General features: G+C 45.3%; 1 protein-coding gene across 1 annotated transcript in view; it reads right to left on the bottom strand.

Annotated features, from left to right (window-relative positions):
* The window catches only part of kidins220a (kinase D-interacting substrate 220a), an 85,657-nt gene that overhangs the window by 11,485 nt on the left and 58,895 nt on the right, over window positions 1–15,277 (bottom strand). Inside the window, 3 exon segments of the mRNA XM_080750761.1 lie at window positions 5,325–5,444; window positions 6,384–6,595; window positions 11,443–11,621. Coding sequence (XP_080606887.1) covers window positions 5,325–5,444; window positions 6,384–6,595; window positions 11,443–11,621 — 511 coding nt within the window.

The following is a 15,277-nucleotide window of genomic DNA, read 5'->3' as shown; positions in this document are numbered from 1 at the left end:
GATCTGCCTAGCCATCGACAAAGAAAAGGTCCTTTTCACTTAACTGGAGCTCAAAGAAGGGACCGGGGTGAAACGACAGAGAGAGAGAGAGAGCAAAGCGAGTGAAGACATCTCTCGCCCCTGCTGCTGCCTGCGCGGAAGAAAAAGCAGAAGTTCCAATTCGGAGAAAGCCTTAAATACTACCGCTCTATTCACACTGGGAGTGTGTGTTCTTCTGAGGAACGGCTGCGTAAAAAGAGTGTCAATGTCTAGAGTGTGGGTTTATAGTGTGTGTGTGTGCGTGAACCCTCCCTGTAAGTGTGTGTGTGCGCGCGCGTGTGTGTGTGTGTGTGTGTGTGTGTGTGTGTGTGTGTGTGTGTGTGCGTGCATGCGTGCGTGTGTGTGTGTGTGATAAGGCTGTAATTACAGCTGGGCCGAGCTGAGGGCCGGGCAGACGAACGAGGGAAAGAGGAAACAGAGCTCTGTGAGGGAGGAAGCGTCTCAGCAGAGGAGATAAGCTCTGCTAGCGCTGGGCTCATTGTGACTACGTCTGTGTGTGTGTGTGTGTGTGTGTGTGTGTGTGTGTGTGTGTGTGTGTGGTGCCAACCCCACCATGCTCTGTGATGATAATCCCACCAGCCCGAGGAATCCATACTCGTGCTTATATCAGCTAGGCAATTACACTGGGCTAGGCCCGACGTATATATACAAAGACCCTCGCGGACGCACGTAGACCCACAAATGTGCAAGCACGCGCACACACACACACAAGAGTATACTACAGACAAATAAGGGCGTACACAAATATTACACACACATACACAAAAAGACGGAAACAATGTGCGGACCCAAAAGTGATACGCTTGCGCTACCGTTCGTTGAAATAATAAGTCAAATATTTGAGTAGGCTGATAAAAGTACAGGGTCAGGGAGGAGAAGAATAAAAAGAACCACAGCGAGACAAGATGGAGGAAGAGGAAAGGAGGAGGAGGAAGGTAGAAAGAAAGGGAAAAGGCGCATGGAAAAGAGACGGCTGAAGGAAGGAAGGAAGGGAGATATGTGGAGAGAGAGAGAGAGAGAGAGAGAGAGAGAGAGAGAGAGAGAGAGAGAGAGAGAGAGAGAGAGAGAGAGAGAGAGAGAGAGGGGGGGGGGGGGACACGATAATCATTGCCTAATCTTACATACCCATCCTTCTGAAGGCCTGCTGGCAATGAGCTGCATTGTGTGAGGCAGGGAGTGGTCTGATAAGTGTCTGAATGCTTGTTAGGACAGACAGCACAGTCCTTTTAAGCTTTTTAACTCAAGTGTAGAAATGGACCCGAGTGCATCACCAACTATTATAACAGGGGTCTTCAATGTTTTCAGGCCAAGGACCCTGTAGTTGAGAGAGAGATGGAGCAGGGACCCCCAGAACCTTTTTATAGATTCCATATTGGTTCATTGTTTGACAGCACAATCACCAGTGTATTTTGGATTGATGTAAATTGTTTTCAGATATTTAACCACTTGAACCGTCAATACTTAATAAACTTGACCTTTCACTGTGTCTGCTCTTTTTCCCCTTCTACACCAAACCTCTTTGCCGAAAATAGCCGATCTACAAGCTCACAACGCCTCGTGAGCTTGTAGATCTGCTATTTTTGGCTAACGTTCTCAGAATCTGGACACTAGGGTTCAAGTGGTTAATATAAAAAGGAGGGGAAAAAAGTTTCTATCACACAAAGATTTGGAGGACCCCCTGTAGTAACTCTGAGGTCCCCCTGTTGAAGACCCCTGTATTATAGGGTGCTGTGTCTTCAGGAGAGATGAATGGATCGAGTGTGTGTGTGTGTGTGTGTGTGTGTGTGTGTGTGTGTGTGTGTGTGTGTGTGTGTGCCAATTTGATGGAGAATTGGGTTCTGCACCCCTCAAAAAAAGGAGCCTGAACATTCCTGAGGTGCTCCATGGTTTAACAATCTACAATCAAGGTCAGAAATAACTTCAACAATCATTATGTAGTGTGTGTTTCGTTTGGCCCTTGCTGCGTTTGGCGATGAGGCGCTGCTGCTGCTGCTGCTCTCTGCGGTTAGAGCTTCCCTCGGCATTGCAATCACACCCGGGTTAACCCATTCAGAACGGGTACACATTTTGTGTATCATTATTTTATGCTTTAACTGTTGAAAAATAGCAGATATACAAGCTCACAGCGCGGCACCGAGTGCCGCGCTGCGAGCTTGTAGATCTGCTATTTTTGAAAAATCGTGAAAATTGGAATTTTGACCCGATTCTAAGTGTCTTTTGAATCCATCTAAGGTTTTTTGAAAAAACCATGTTTCTATGTCAGCCATCTGGCCAGCCATCGTCAAAGAAAAGGTCCTTTTCACTCAACTGGAGCTCAGTTAGTCTGTTCTTGAGAGACTACTATGTCAGTGGTTCTCAAACCTTTTCATGTGAGGGACCCCCAAAATGATATGTATTTGGCCACGGACCCCCATCTCAAAATATTTAGTTCCAGGGACCCCCCAGAAGCAAAATTTGAGTTACAAACGTTCGCTTTTGAAAATACATATATTCAAAGATTTGCACACATTTTCACGACTTTTTCAAAAATAGCAGATCTACAAGCTCGCAGCGCGGCACTCGGTGCCGCGCTGTGAGCTTGTATATCTGCTATTTTTCACGGGTTAAAGCATTCAATCATTTCTAGGCCTAAATTGGTTAAAATAGCATCTCCTTCTGCAACAGGCAATCAACGTGAGTTAGAGATTCTCATCGGTATGCCTAGGCTCCTCCATCCATCCTCCTCCAAAGCAGGTCTTCACAGGTCTCCAAGGCATGCGGATGCAGCGTTCGTATATCTGTATGCAGTGCTGCTCATGTACAGGAAGCGCGTTATCGCATGCGTTGGTTTGTTAACCCCTATTTAGACCTGAAAAAATACCTAAAAAAGTTTTCCAAAACTGCTACTTTTCACGATTAAAATTCTAAAAAAAAAAAAAATTGCATATTATCTTGGCCCGGGGCACCCTAGGGTGCAATGCCAGCCTGACAGCGTGTCGTGAGTTCGAATGCCGACACCGACGACCTTTGCTGCTGCGTGTCACTCCCCATCTCTCTCCCCGTTTCCTGTCAGTCTACAGTCGACGTGTTTCGAGCTAGGAGATCTGCTACTTTCGATGCTTTTGTGTGACACTGTGGTATGATCAAGTAGGGCATTAATTTACGAAAAAACTCAAAAAGTTCGAATATGGAGATGGAGGGTTTCTGCCCGACAGAAACGGTATCTAAAATGACACAGATGCTCTCCCGGACTGAAAGGTATAACGACATGTAAGAGTTGAGACATTACATTTTGTATAACACAGTTCTGTTGTGAAAATAACAGATGTACATGCTCGGCTATTTTCACAATTTCTGCCTCTAATATTTGACAATTTGGACAAAAAAATGTCATTTTAGAGGTATTAAAAAGTCCATTGAAAGGTATAACGACATGTAGGTGTTCCAGGTCTAAATGGGTTAACCGAATGCCAATGGTCTACAGACAGCCAGAAAAGAGGAGCGCTATAGGCGTCGTCTTTCAACAAAATGCTTCGGTACGGTTTGCAACGTGTGTGCACGTGGGTGTGTGCGTCGGCGAGCCTGTTAACGAGCGCGTCAGTGCAGGTTACCATGGAGGGGTCAGAGGGGCAGGAGGGGAGGCCTTCTCTGGCGTCCTCTGCAATAACATCCTGATGTGGGCACAAGACAAGGACAATGTGCAGAGAGAACGGGTCACGGTGGGGACGCCTGGGTCTGTGCGACCAACAAGACTAGAAAACTACTCTGGCAGCTTCTCGGCATGGGTTCTAATGACAACAAACACCACTGGCCCAGGAAAGAATAGTGAACGAGGGTTCCCAAAGCTTTCAGGCCGCGACAACCCTGAAATAACCATATTTGAACTGGGAAACCCCCCACCCCCCACCCTGACAAGCACTTGTAATTGTAGGCATTACTTTTTAGTTTGACTCGATCCCACAGATAAATATTGTGAGCCAAACTACAAGCTCACGTCTCGCACATGTAGATCAGCTATATTCACAATGTTTGTCTCATTCTTATGTAATATTTGACATTTTGGCACGAATATATGAGGGATTGGGAATTGCCTTAATGATTAAATATGGGAGAAAATCTAAAATGGGAAAAGTGGGGAGGGGTCAGGGGGCTAAACAGTTACCCTGATGATGGGAAATGGACTATATAGCTTGAGCATCCGAATATAACATGGCGCCTGTTCTCCCTTGAGCTCAATGGACAGGGCCGGCGTGTTCTTTTCTGTTTAGAATGGTGTCCACGTTCATAGATAAAACAAATAATGAATACAAGAATGAGAGGGGGGAGAGAGAGGATTCAGATTTTGAGACAGAGCTAAGGAAAGAATGGAGGGATGAACGGAGGGAAGGAGGAAGAGATAATATAGCAGAAGGACAGCGGGGGTATCAGAATACTTCTACACCCCTGTCAGGTAGAAGAGTTTAGTTAGCAGCATATAGGAGTTTAACACCATCGCCTGTTGACACTCAGGAGCATTCCTCCAGCTTACTCCAAGCTGAAAACGAGTAACTTTATTTGTTCAAACTGTGACCGAGTTCAGTGTTGCGGCCACATACAACTACTACAGTTAACCATTGTTTTATGCTTTAACTGTCAACAAATAGCAGATACACAAGCTCACAGCGTGGCCCTCGTGTTTGTAGATGTGCTATTTTTGAAATATCTTTGGGGGAAGTCTTTGAATATTTTGACCCCATTCTATAAATGTCTTCTAAATCCTTCTTCTAAATCATTGGTTCTCAAACTTTTTCATGTCAAGGGCCCCCAAAATGTGTTGTTCCAGGGACCCCCAAAAGCAAATACTTGAGTTACAAATGTTCGCTTTAAAAATACATACTGTGGGGCGCCCGCTGGCCTGGTGGTCAAGGCGCATACCACATACTAGGCTATGATGCCTGCTGGCGTCGCCGGTTCGATTCCCGATACGGACGACCTTTGCCACATGTCATTCCCCATCTTTCTCCCCATTTCCTGTCAGTCTACTGTCCTATCAATAAAGGAATAAAAAGCCCAAAAACAAATCTTAAAAAAAAAAAGAAATACATACCGTATATTCAAAGATTTGAACACATTTTCACAACTTTTCAAAAATGTTAGATCTACGAGCTCGCAGCGCAGCACTGTGAGCTTGTAGATCTGCTATTTTTCAATAGCTAAAGCATAAAACAATTCCTATTGACAATGAACCATGGCGACCAGCTCGTACCAACTAGACAGATGTGTAATACTGTGGGTTAGGCCATCACTACTGTGGGTTCTGTACTTACAAGTCCATTGGTGTTGTCCTTAGGGTGTCCCAGTGGTTTAATGTAGGGGCGGGAGTAGGAGGAGGGGACATGGTGGGGGTAATGCCTTGGCAGGTGATACACATGCTGGGGGAAATAAGGCTATGGAGGGGAGAGGAGGGGAGGGGAGGTGAGAATAGAGGAGAGGAGATTTAAAAAAAACAATGGAATGGAAATCATATGAAATCATATGAGGGAGGTTTCTCTCTCACACACACGCACACAAATGCACACACCGAATAAAGTCTGAGAAAATGTAAATTGTTAAATTACCAACCTTTTCTTCCCTCCAACTGAGGTAAACTGAGGCGGTAGTTATGGAAACACCCTACTTATTGGAAGTGCCAAAACATCTTTCGCTGCTCTAGATGTAGCGTTATGTTGACAATACGGCTGTCTGTGGTTGTCTGAGCTACAAACTGGGCGACGGAGAGTTGCTCATAGAGCTGGAACTAGATACTGGAAGTGTAAGCAGTCCTCATTACATTAAAATAAGTCCTTTCCTAACTATGATTCTGGTGGTTCTCAACCTTTTCAGGTCATGACCTAGGGAGCGGGGACCCAAGCTGAGAAGCACTTGGAATGTAGGAGTTAAATTTAGTTTGACTCGGTTTCACAGATAAATATTGTGAAAATCTATTTTCACTTTCTTATATCATTTAACAATTTGGCCAATGTTTTACCAGTTTTTAAAATTTTCTTGTGATGCAGTAATGGTCTTTATACTATTCCTATTTATTTCTTCTTCTTTTTTCCTAGGTATTAACTTTAAGGTCTTAAAAGTCCTTTCATTGTCACTTCATTGTCATCTAGGGATCCCCCCCACCCCAAAAAAATCATGTGGGGTCCCGACCCACAGGTTGAGAACCACTGGACAATGAGATCTCAAAGAGGACAAGCTACGTCAAGTGGATGTCGCTAGTCCACATGGACATGTGGTATTTGGAACATCAGGTAAATTATCTCAACGTTGACGGATAGGACGGGATTCTGGGTCGACACCGTCGCCCCCCACCCAGCCGCTCTCGCTCTCTGTCTCACCCGGTTGTAGAAGGGGTGCTGGGGTCCCGTCATGCCGCTGAAGTAGGCGCTGTGCGGCTGGGGCGGCAGCGCGCCGGCGAAGGAGCCCGTGGGCGAGCAGGCGGCAGAGTGCTGGCTGTAGCCCGACTGGGGGCGGGGCGCGGCCTCCTGGATGGGCAGCGTGGGATAGGTCATCCCTCCCATGTTCATCTGCTCCCTGGCCGCGCGCACGTCTGAGAGAGGGAGGGAGAGAGAGAGACAGAGAGAGCAGGGACGTGCAGAGAATGTTAGAGAGGCAGGGGCTGACATTTCTAAATGGGCCTTTTGGTGAAAACATCGAAAATAGCAGACCTCCAAGCTCACAACGCGTCGCGGTATTTTCGGTGCTTGATACCACACTGAAGTACCGTAAGCATAGTCAATACTGGAGATGTGGCATACGGCATTGATTTCTACACAAAGAGGGCAACTCTTTAAACATAAGATGCTGCATTCAAGTTCAGGAGAGTTTGAACAAGGCAATTAATTCTCTTGAATGCTGCCTTCAGGTATGGCATGGAAAGAGGGCATTTGCATTTCTTTCACCGTATTAAAAACTGCATTCATGGTCTGGAGAGGGGCACTTTTTACAGACGGTTAAAAGGGCAGGGGCTCAAGCCCCCTTTAATGTCTATGCGTGCACGTGCCTGAGAGAGAGAGAGAGACAGAGAAGGAGAGAGGGAAATGTTTTGATTTGTGATGCTGAGGGGGGAACAAGCCTTGGCCACGACTATAAAGACCTTTCAGATCCACCCACTCACAGGGCAGATTTAGTCTTACTTCATCATCATGTCTGTCTCAGTTCAAACAGGGGAATAATCTGTGGAGAATAATGCATATCAAAATGATGCGTTCTCTGATTCTTATTGCGCTTTGGGGAATACGACAGGAAAGAACATGTCCTCTTAAGTCTCTTTTATCTTTTTATCAATTTTTCATTTTCTTCCAAAATTCTTTCGCTCGTAATGACAACTCCCGATTCTCCCATGGAGTTCCCGTCCTTGCTGACCCCTGCTGGGATGGCGATGGGGAGGGTGTAAACGACCACGTGTCTCCTCTCATACACGTGACACCGCCACCAGCAGCCGCTTCTTGTCACCTGACAGTGAGAGCACAGCATCACCGGGAGGAATTAACACATGCAGAGGAACATGCTATTCACCCCAACTCTGCTCCCTGCTGAACAGGGGCCCTAACCAGTGATGCAGCCACAGGGACGCACCTCCTCACCCAGATTCTCACCCACGCACACGAACAACTGTGTTCGCTGGAACGCCCAGTCGAGCCAGATGCACCGTGTTGGATTCTAACCAGGAACTTTACTCCTGCAACACCCCGATGCAGGATGTCCTCTTTATCCTAAACAAAAGACAATCACATCTGAACACTAGTACTAGTACATCTGAGCACTACCCCAATGGGGAGATGGAGCAACCCCCAACGAGGTTAGGGTAAGGGGTTGGGGCTACAACATATTTTTTATTTTATTTTAAACAAACATGTACAAGGTACAGCGAGCAGGGTGGCCAAATCACTGCCATATCTAAACATACTACTTATAAACTGAGAACCAATGTCAATACTATCAAAATGGACAGAATCATGATTTATTTTTAATATAAATGTGGAAAATGTTTAAAAAAAAGACAAATGGCCATTTAAAAAAAAAAAAAAGTTTAATCAAGTAACAATTTAGCGGTCCACTGCAGTACCTCCGTGGACCCCCTAGGGGTCGCGGACCCCCTGTTAAAGACCTCTGCACTAGTACTATAGACTATTCACATTTCAAGGTCTCCCCTTAACTCTGACAGTGTACAAATGGAACCAAATGGACCCTAACTGTCAAAGTTACAGACTTCTATGGGTCCATTTAGACCCCCCTAAAGGAACTCTGCTATTAGACAAACAACAATGTGCAAATCACTAACATTATTTTGCACACAGACCAACAGGCACACTATTACTTAAACTCGTTTGTCGAGGGGATGATGCCCTGACAGCCCTGTGGAACGTGGGAGTAATTTACGATCCTTGACAAAATAAATCCCAACCGCGCAAACTAACAGACCAGGCCGCAATAAACCAATAGACTACTAGAGCCATTTAAACTAATAGAGAACATCTCACGAACACTTTGTCCAATTGTTTTCCCACCTAAGCCAATTGTGCACTGTGAGGAGCCCGGCTGGAGTTCTAAACCGTGAGCTTTGGTAAACCAACCTCTCCCTCTCCTCTCCCCTGCCCTCCCCTCCGCTCCCCTCCAAATAAAACTTAACCCATTTAGGGCCTAAAATTATTGAATGCTTATTGAAAAATAGCAGATATACAAGCTCACAGCGCGGCACCGAGTGCCGCGCTGCGAGCTTGTAGATCTACTATTTTTGAAAAAGTCGTGAAAATGTGTGCAAATCTTTGAATATATGTATTTTCAAAGCGAACATTTGTAACTCAAATTTTGCTTCTGGGGGGGGGGGTCCCTGGAACTAAATATTTTGAGATGGGGTCCGTGGCCAAATACATATCAGTTTGGGGGTCCTTCACATGAAAAGGTTTGAGAACCACTGGCATAGTAGTGAAAAGTGAAAAGGACCTTTTCTTTGACGATGGCTGGCCAGATTGCTGACATAGAAACATAGGTTTTTTTTTAAAAACCTTAGAAGGATTCAAAAGACACTTATAGAATCGGGTCAAAATTCGAATTTTCACGATTTTTCCAAAAATAGCAGATGTACAAGCTCGCAGCGCGGCACTCGGTGCCGCGCTGTGAGCTTGTATATCTGCTATTTTTCAACAGTTAAAGCATAAAATAATGATACACAACACTGTGTACCCGTTCTGAATGGGTTTAAATAAGCCCTGGACAAGAACAGTGTGGGTCTGTGTGGCCGGCCAGAGAGGCGAGGACCAGAAATGGGAGCAGGCACCAGCATGTCTCCTAGTTATAAAAGTGGCTGCTGAATGACAGGGCCGAGTGAGACCCAATCCGGCCCGGTGGAGAACACAATGGGGGCCTTATGATGTTTGAGTCAGTGCTCGTTGGGTGGGTATCGCTGACAGCTACTGCCCACAGGACACTGGGCACTGAGCAGCAGCGACTGGCCCGCCGAGCGGAGCGGAGGGGACGGATGACTGGCCAGTAGTGTTGGTCACCCTTCCGGTCCCTGGGGGAACGTGTGCGGAGGAGGCGCATGCACACACACACACACATACACACACTTGCAATCACACACACACACAAATAAATAATACGTTTATGTGGAGCATTTACGCACCTACGCACATTTAGCCTCAAAGCCCTCTATTTACAGACTGGCCGGCCTGCTCGCGAGCTTTGGTCAGCTGTGGCCGCTTTGACTCAACTTTGGCTCGACTGGACAGACTTGGTGTGTGTGTGTGTGTGTGTGTGTGTGTGTGTGTGTGTGTGTGTGTGTGTGGGTGAGTGAGTGCGCGTGTGTTTTCTGCGGTGGCCCAACACGATGACGCAGCAGTATCACACTAGGTGTCATTGACACTCCTGGTCCGGCTGAGCAGGCAGTGACGTAGGACAACGGCGCACAGCACTGTTAGGGTTCTAACTAGGGATGGGACGATATGAACATTTCATATCACGATTATTGTGACCACAGAAATCACGATTTAGGATATTATCGCGATAATCAAAGTCCGTTATCCTGGGGCGGAACATTTGCCAAAAAATAGCAGATCTACAAGCTCACAACGTGTCGCGTTTGCGAGGCGTTGTGAGCTTGTAGATCGGCTATTTTTTGGCAAAGAGATTTGGTAGAGAGTGAAAAAAAAGGCTGTATCAAGTACATATATTATAAATACGTTTTACCAATTATAGAGGGTTTAAATGGTAGTGGATATGCAGCTCTGCAAATAAAAGGTGAATTGATCCCTGTGCATGATGGAGGACGATATCACGATAAATTATAACTCCACGATACGATTATCCTGAGTGTTTTTTATCACGATAAACGATAATATCGTATATCGTCCCATCCCTCGTTCTAACGGTGACTCACTGGTGCATCCTAGCTGGATGTTGCCCTCACTGCACACCGTCGCCTCTCATGAAGCATTGGACTGGACGCACACTGGCTTTGTGGAGAGGGAAATGTCGTCACGAACAAGCGACCTGACAGTTGAACCGGCGAGTATTTCTTCCATCACTGGTGATTTGAAAAGCACTTCTGCAATTTTTTTGTTTGAGTAATGCAACTGCCAAAGTGTGCTGGCTCTGAATTCAACTAATCGCACAGACAACAGCCCTCTGCCCCAACTGATGATGTATACTTTGTTGTGTGTAGGTGTTACGCAGTGAAAATAGCCGATTTACAATCTAACATGACAAGCTTGTATATCTGCATGAGCGCGCAACAATAGTTTGCAACAAAGTATAAAGCAAGGCCTTTGTCCATACTGTCATACCAGACGAACTTCAGCCACAACCAAACATTATATTCATCCCAAAACATGAACGTTGCATATTTTGTGGGAACATTTTAGTTCAGATTGTTCAAATAAACCTTTAAGACACGACATCACATAACCCATTTAGGCCTGACCTAAGTTTTCTGAAAAACAATATTATTAAAAAATTAGCCTACAAAAACAAATATGTTGCTACATACTGTACATGTACTGTAACACACTAAAATGTGTTCCCGGCCTGAATGGGACACAATAATTTAGATTTATCTTTTACATCATAGCATTGTTGTAAACATAAACCCAGGCCTTTCATTGGGGAGTTTTGTTTGGTGACTGACAAAGTGACACCTACAGACAATTTGAGCCTTTTCAGAAAGATGCCATGCTTCAGATTAATCGATGGCTTCAATGATACTGTTGAATGATTGGTTTTGTGTGTGTGTGTGTGTGTGTGTGTGTGTGTGTGTGTGTGCGTGCGTGCGTGCGTGCGTGTGCGTGCATTTATGCATGTATGCAATGCCAGTGTATGCATCCGTGTTAGGAAGTTAGTACAACATCAACTCAATGCAAGTGTGACAGACAGGGACAAGGACAAGTGTATATGGACCTGCAATGATCTCCCTGAGCTTGGGGTCCAGGTTAACGGTGCAGGGAAGGAACATCTCCACGTCGCGGGCGGTGAGCACGGGCGTCCTGGAGGACAGGAAGACCTCGAAGCTGCGGATGTCGCCATCGATCTCCAGCAGGGGCTCCACGTCCTTGGTGGCAGGGATGTTCTTGGAAATCCTGGGGAGAGGAAACGGGGGAAGAAAGAGTAGAAAGTGACACGGGTTACATTTGTCTTAATGAAACACAAGCGGTCAGTAGGGATGGGACGATATGAAAATGTCATATCACGATTATTGGGACAAAATAAATCGCGATTTACGATATTATCGCGATAATCAAAATCCATTATGCATTAGCCAAAAAATAGTAGATCTACAAGCTCACAACGCGTCACAACATCGGCTATTTTTTGGCAAAGACATTTTATAGAGAGTGAAAAAAAGTATCGAGTATGTATATTATGAGTACCTTTTACCAATTATAGAGTGAGTGGTACCGGATATGCAGCTCGGCAAATAAAAGGTGAATTGAACCCAGTGCATGACGGAGGACGATATCACAATGAATTATATCTCCACGATACGATTATTGTGAGTGTCTTTTTTTATCACGATAAACGATAATATCACGCATCGTCCCATCCTTAGCGGTCAGTGGGAAATGCACAAGAGCCCCAAATACCACTCACGAAACACAGGAAAATACATCGTTTTCTACAGGGAAGACACCCAGTTGAGTCGGTTTGGTGGACTCGAGAATAGAAAATAATCGTTGATAATGCAAAGCGTGACATTCTGGTGAGAATAGAAAAAGAGGAAATAGCGAGAGCGGTTTGTGTCGAGATGGCAGAGATATATCTTGGGGGAGGGGGGGGGGGGGAGGGGGGGTACACAACGGTCATCATCAACAGAGAACAGAGATAAGTGGATTTGGAGAAGGGCAGATAGAGAAACGTAGGGGAGGATGTTAGGGAACAGATAGAGCGAGGGATGTTATCTTTTCTCAGCAGAGGAGGAAACCTGAGAAAGATGACAATCAGAGTAATTTAGCAAGTAGCAGCAGACGCGGGGGGAAGCGCGTCACGAGTCTGCCGCAACAGTTTAGGGGCAATGTTTGTTATCGCGGGGCTCTGAGTAAACAGAGCCATGTTTAGACATGGTTCCATCACGTCTTTGCTCTCCACACACCATAAAACACAACATTTCATATTATTAACTGTACAAAATTATGTGAGAGAGAGAGAAAAAAAAGCATACAGTAACACTCAATAACTTGAACATATATGATGTAGGCTAATGTTGGCTTGAAAGAAGTTGTCCAACTACGGAAACTTTTAAAACACGCAAAGGGTTCCGTTCCGTGTCTGCGTGATTTAGTTTTTCCTTACTCAAGGCCAGAAAAAGACCGCAAAACATCAAGTTTTCTTAAAGAAAAGTAATAAAGGAAAACTGCTTTGGGACATGACTTGCCTTAAGGTCTTTAACTTGTTCCTTTTTTTCTCCTCTTTTATAGAAGATGTTAGATTAGCAATATAGATACGCAATAAGAAAATCCAGTTTTCTAGACACACATCGTGAAACACAGATCTAATTTGAGTACAGTAGCGGTCTTGAAGTGACTGGCGTCAACATGTTTTGGGACAGGAAATTCAATTTTCAACCACACAAGGTTGAAGGAAATCTTCATCGGGGCCAGCGGGACATTTGGCCAGATATATGAGGGGAAGCAAACTCAAACTAACAGCCTGGCAGACAATCAGTACATCTACTTAATCCTATCATTCAGACATGAAAATATGAAACTGGGAGTGATTCACGACATGGGCCATTCATCACCAGACTCTTATCAGATGAATGAGGAGCTGAGAGCAGGCGTTTGTCCTTTTTATCATCTCCCTCCCCTCCAGTTCCTCACTCTCTCCCTTCATCTCCCTCTCACAGGGTCTGCCCCCCATTCGGTCCGTACATCAATCCCAATAACCTTCCCCTCTTCTGCAACAACAATGCATGCCTGTATCCCTACTTCCCCATCTGCTGGTATGCTTTTGCAAATTCCGGATGACTAGCTGGGTATTTCCCCCGGTCTGATCTGTTTTACTGGGTGAACAACGGTTGGTCTTTCTGTGGCTTGATTGGTTGATTAGCACCATCACCACCGCTGCATGCTAGCTAAGCCAGGGTGAGGTCAACCTCTGGCTGGGGGGGATCAGTGTGCACCACGTTGTTGCTGATGAACTAGCAGCTATAGTTAAGATAATCTAGTTTACTAGCCAGCGAGCCAAAACTTTACTGAATCAGAATCCTGACACAAAGAGGCCTCAGATACCTCAATGCACAGCTGAGGATGAATCAAAGAACAATGGTGGAGACTTGTACACTTCTGAATCTGTACTGCGTATTCAAGATATTGAAGGTCTTGAATACTCAGCATCAAGACATCATTGAGGACCTGTGTGTAGTTCCACAAATAGTTGTGTCAACATCGCCCGGCTCTACCCTCACACCACTGGTTTCACCATCTTTTGTTATCCTGATGGTGGTAGCGAGCCATCGTATCGTGGAGATTTAAATGTATCGTGACATTATCCTCTGAACCTGGAAATTACTTGATAAAGTCTTTTTTCTCTACCAAATCTTTCTGCCAAATGTTCCCTACCAGGATGATGGACGTTGGGTATATTTTGATTATTGCGATATCGTAAATCACAATTTCTTTGGTCACAATAATCGTGACATGAAATCATCAAAGTCCCACCTCTAGCCACATGTCGGCTGGCCCAGGTGTGTCCACCCACCCATCTTACAACCCATACCAACCAACACGACAGACAGACAGACAGACAGACAGACAGACAGACGGGGAGGGAGGAGAGCGAGGCTGCTGTGAGCGCAGAGGACCGAGAGGCACAGCTGTGCGCCAGTGGACAAAGCCTCCTAGTGTGTGTTCTAGCAGAACCTTTAACCAGACCCAAAAGGTCAAGGAGGCTCCATGTTGGCACACAGATGACCCCTCCTCCCCCTCCCCCTCCTCCCAATCCCCACCCAACTCACATGACCTCCGCTGGAAGATGACAGGACGGGCCGCCGATGACACACACACACACACGTACAGTACGCACTAGGGCAGTCACCAAATATTCGAATATCAAAGTCACTATTCGACGTTGTTCACCGAAGTCGAAAATTCGGTTATTTTATTTTTATTTTTATTGTTTTCTCTTTAAAAAAATATATTGTTTATAAAGCTTGGCTAGATAGGAAGTCATAAGAATGAGTTGTCAATGCCCCTGGTGGATGAATTTGTTAATGCTCTATAACAGGGGTTCTCAAACCTTTTTAGGCCATGACCCCCAAAATAAACATATTTGAACTGGGGACCCCCACCCTGACAAACACTTGGAATTGTAGGTATTACATTTAATGTGACTCGGTTCCGCAGATAAATATTGTGAATATAGCAGATCTACATGCTGTGAGCATGTAGATCGGCTATTTTCACAATGTTCGCCTCTTGCTTACTTAATATTTGACAGTCCTGTTGAATATTCGACTATTCGAATACATTGAGGTCGAATAATTCTAATACTAAAAATCACTATTCGTGAATGCCCTAACACACACACACGCACGCACGCACGCGCGCGCACACACACACACACACACGTACAGTACGCACACACCCACCCACGTACACAAATGCAATGCAAGTATAAGCTGAACTCCAAAAGACACAAATGTCCATGGGGACAAAAACAACTGTCCATTATCCACGCGGCAGGCACCTGTGAGAGACGGCCAGAATGGGGCAATTCATCAATGGCATTAATGAGGGAA

Source organism: Nannobrachium achirus (genome assembly GCF_963921795.1).
Source record: "Nannobrachium achirus genome assembly, chromosome: 20".
NCBI classification, from domain to species: Eukaryota; Metazoa; Chordata; class Actinopteri; order Myctophiformes; family Myctophidae; genus Nannobrachium; species Nannobrachium achirus.
Note: the sequence above shows the minus strand (reverse complement) of the source record. Positions and strands in the feature narration are given on the sequence as shown.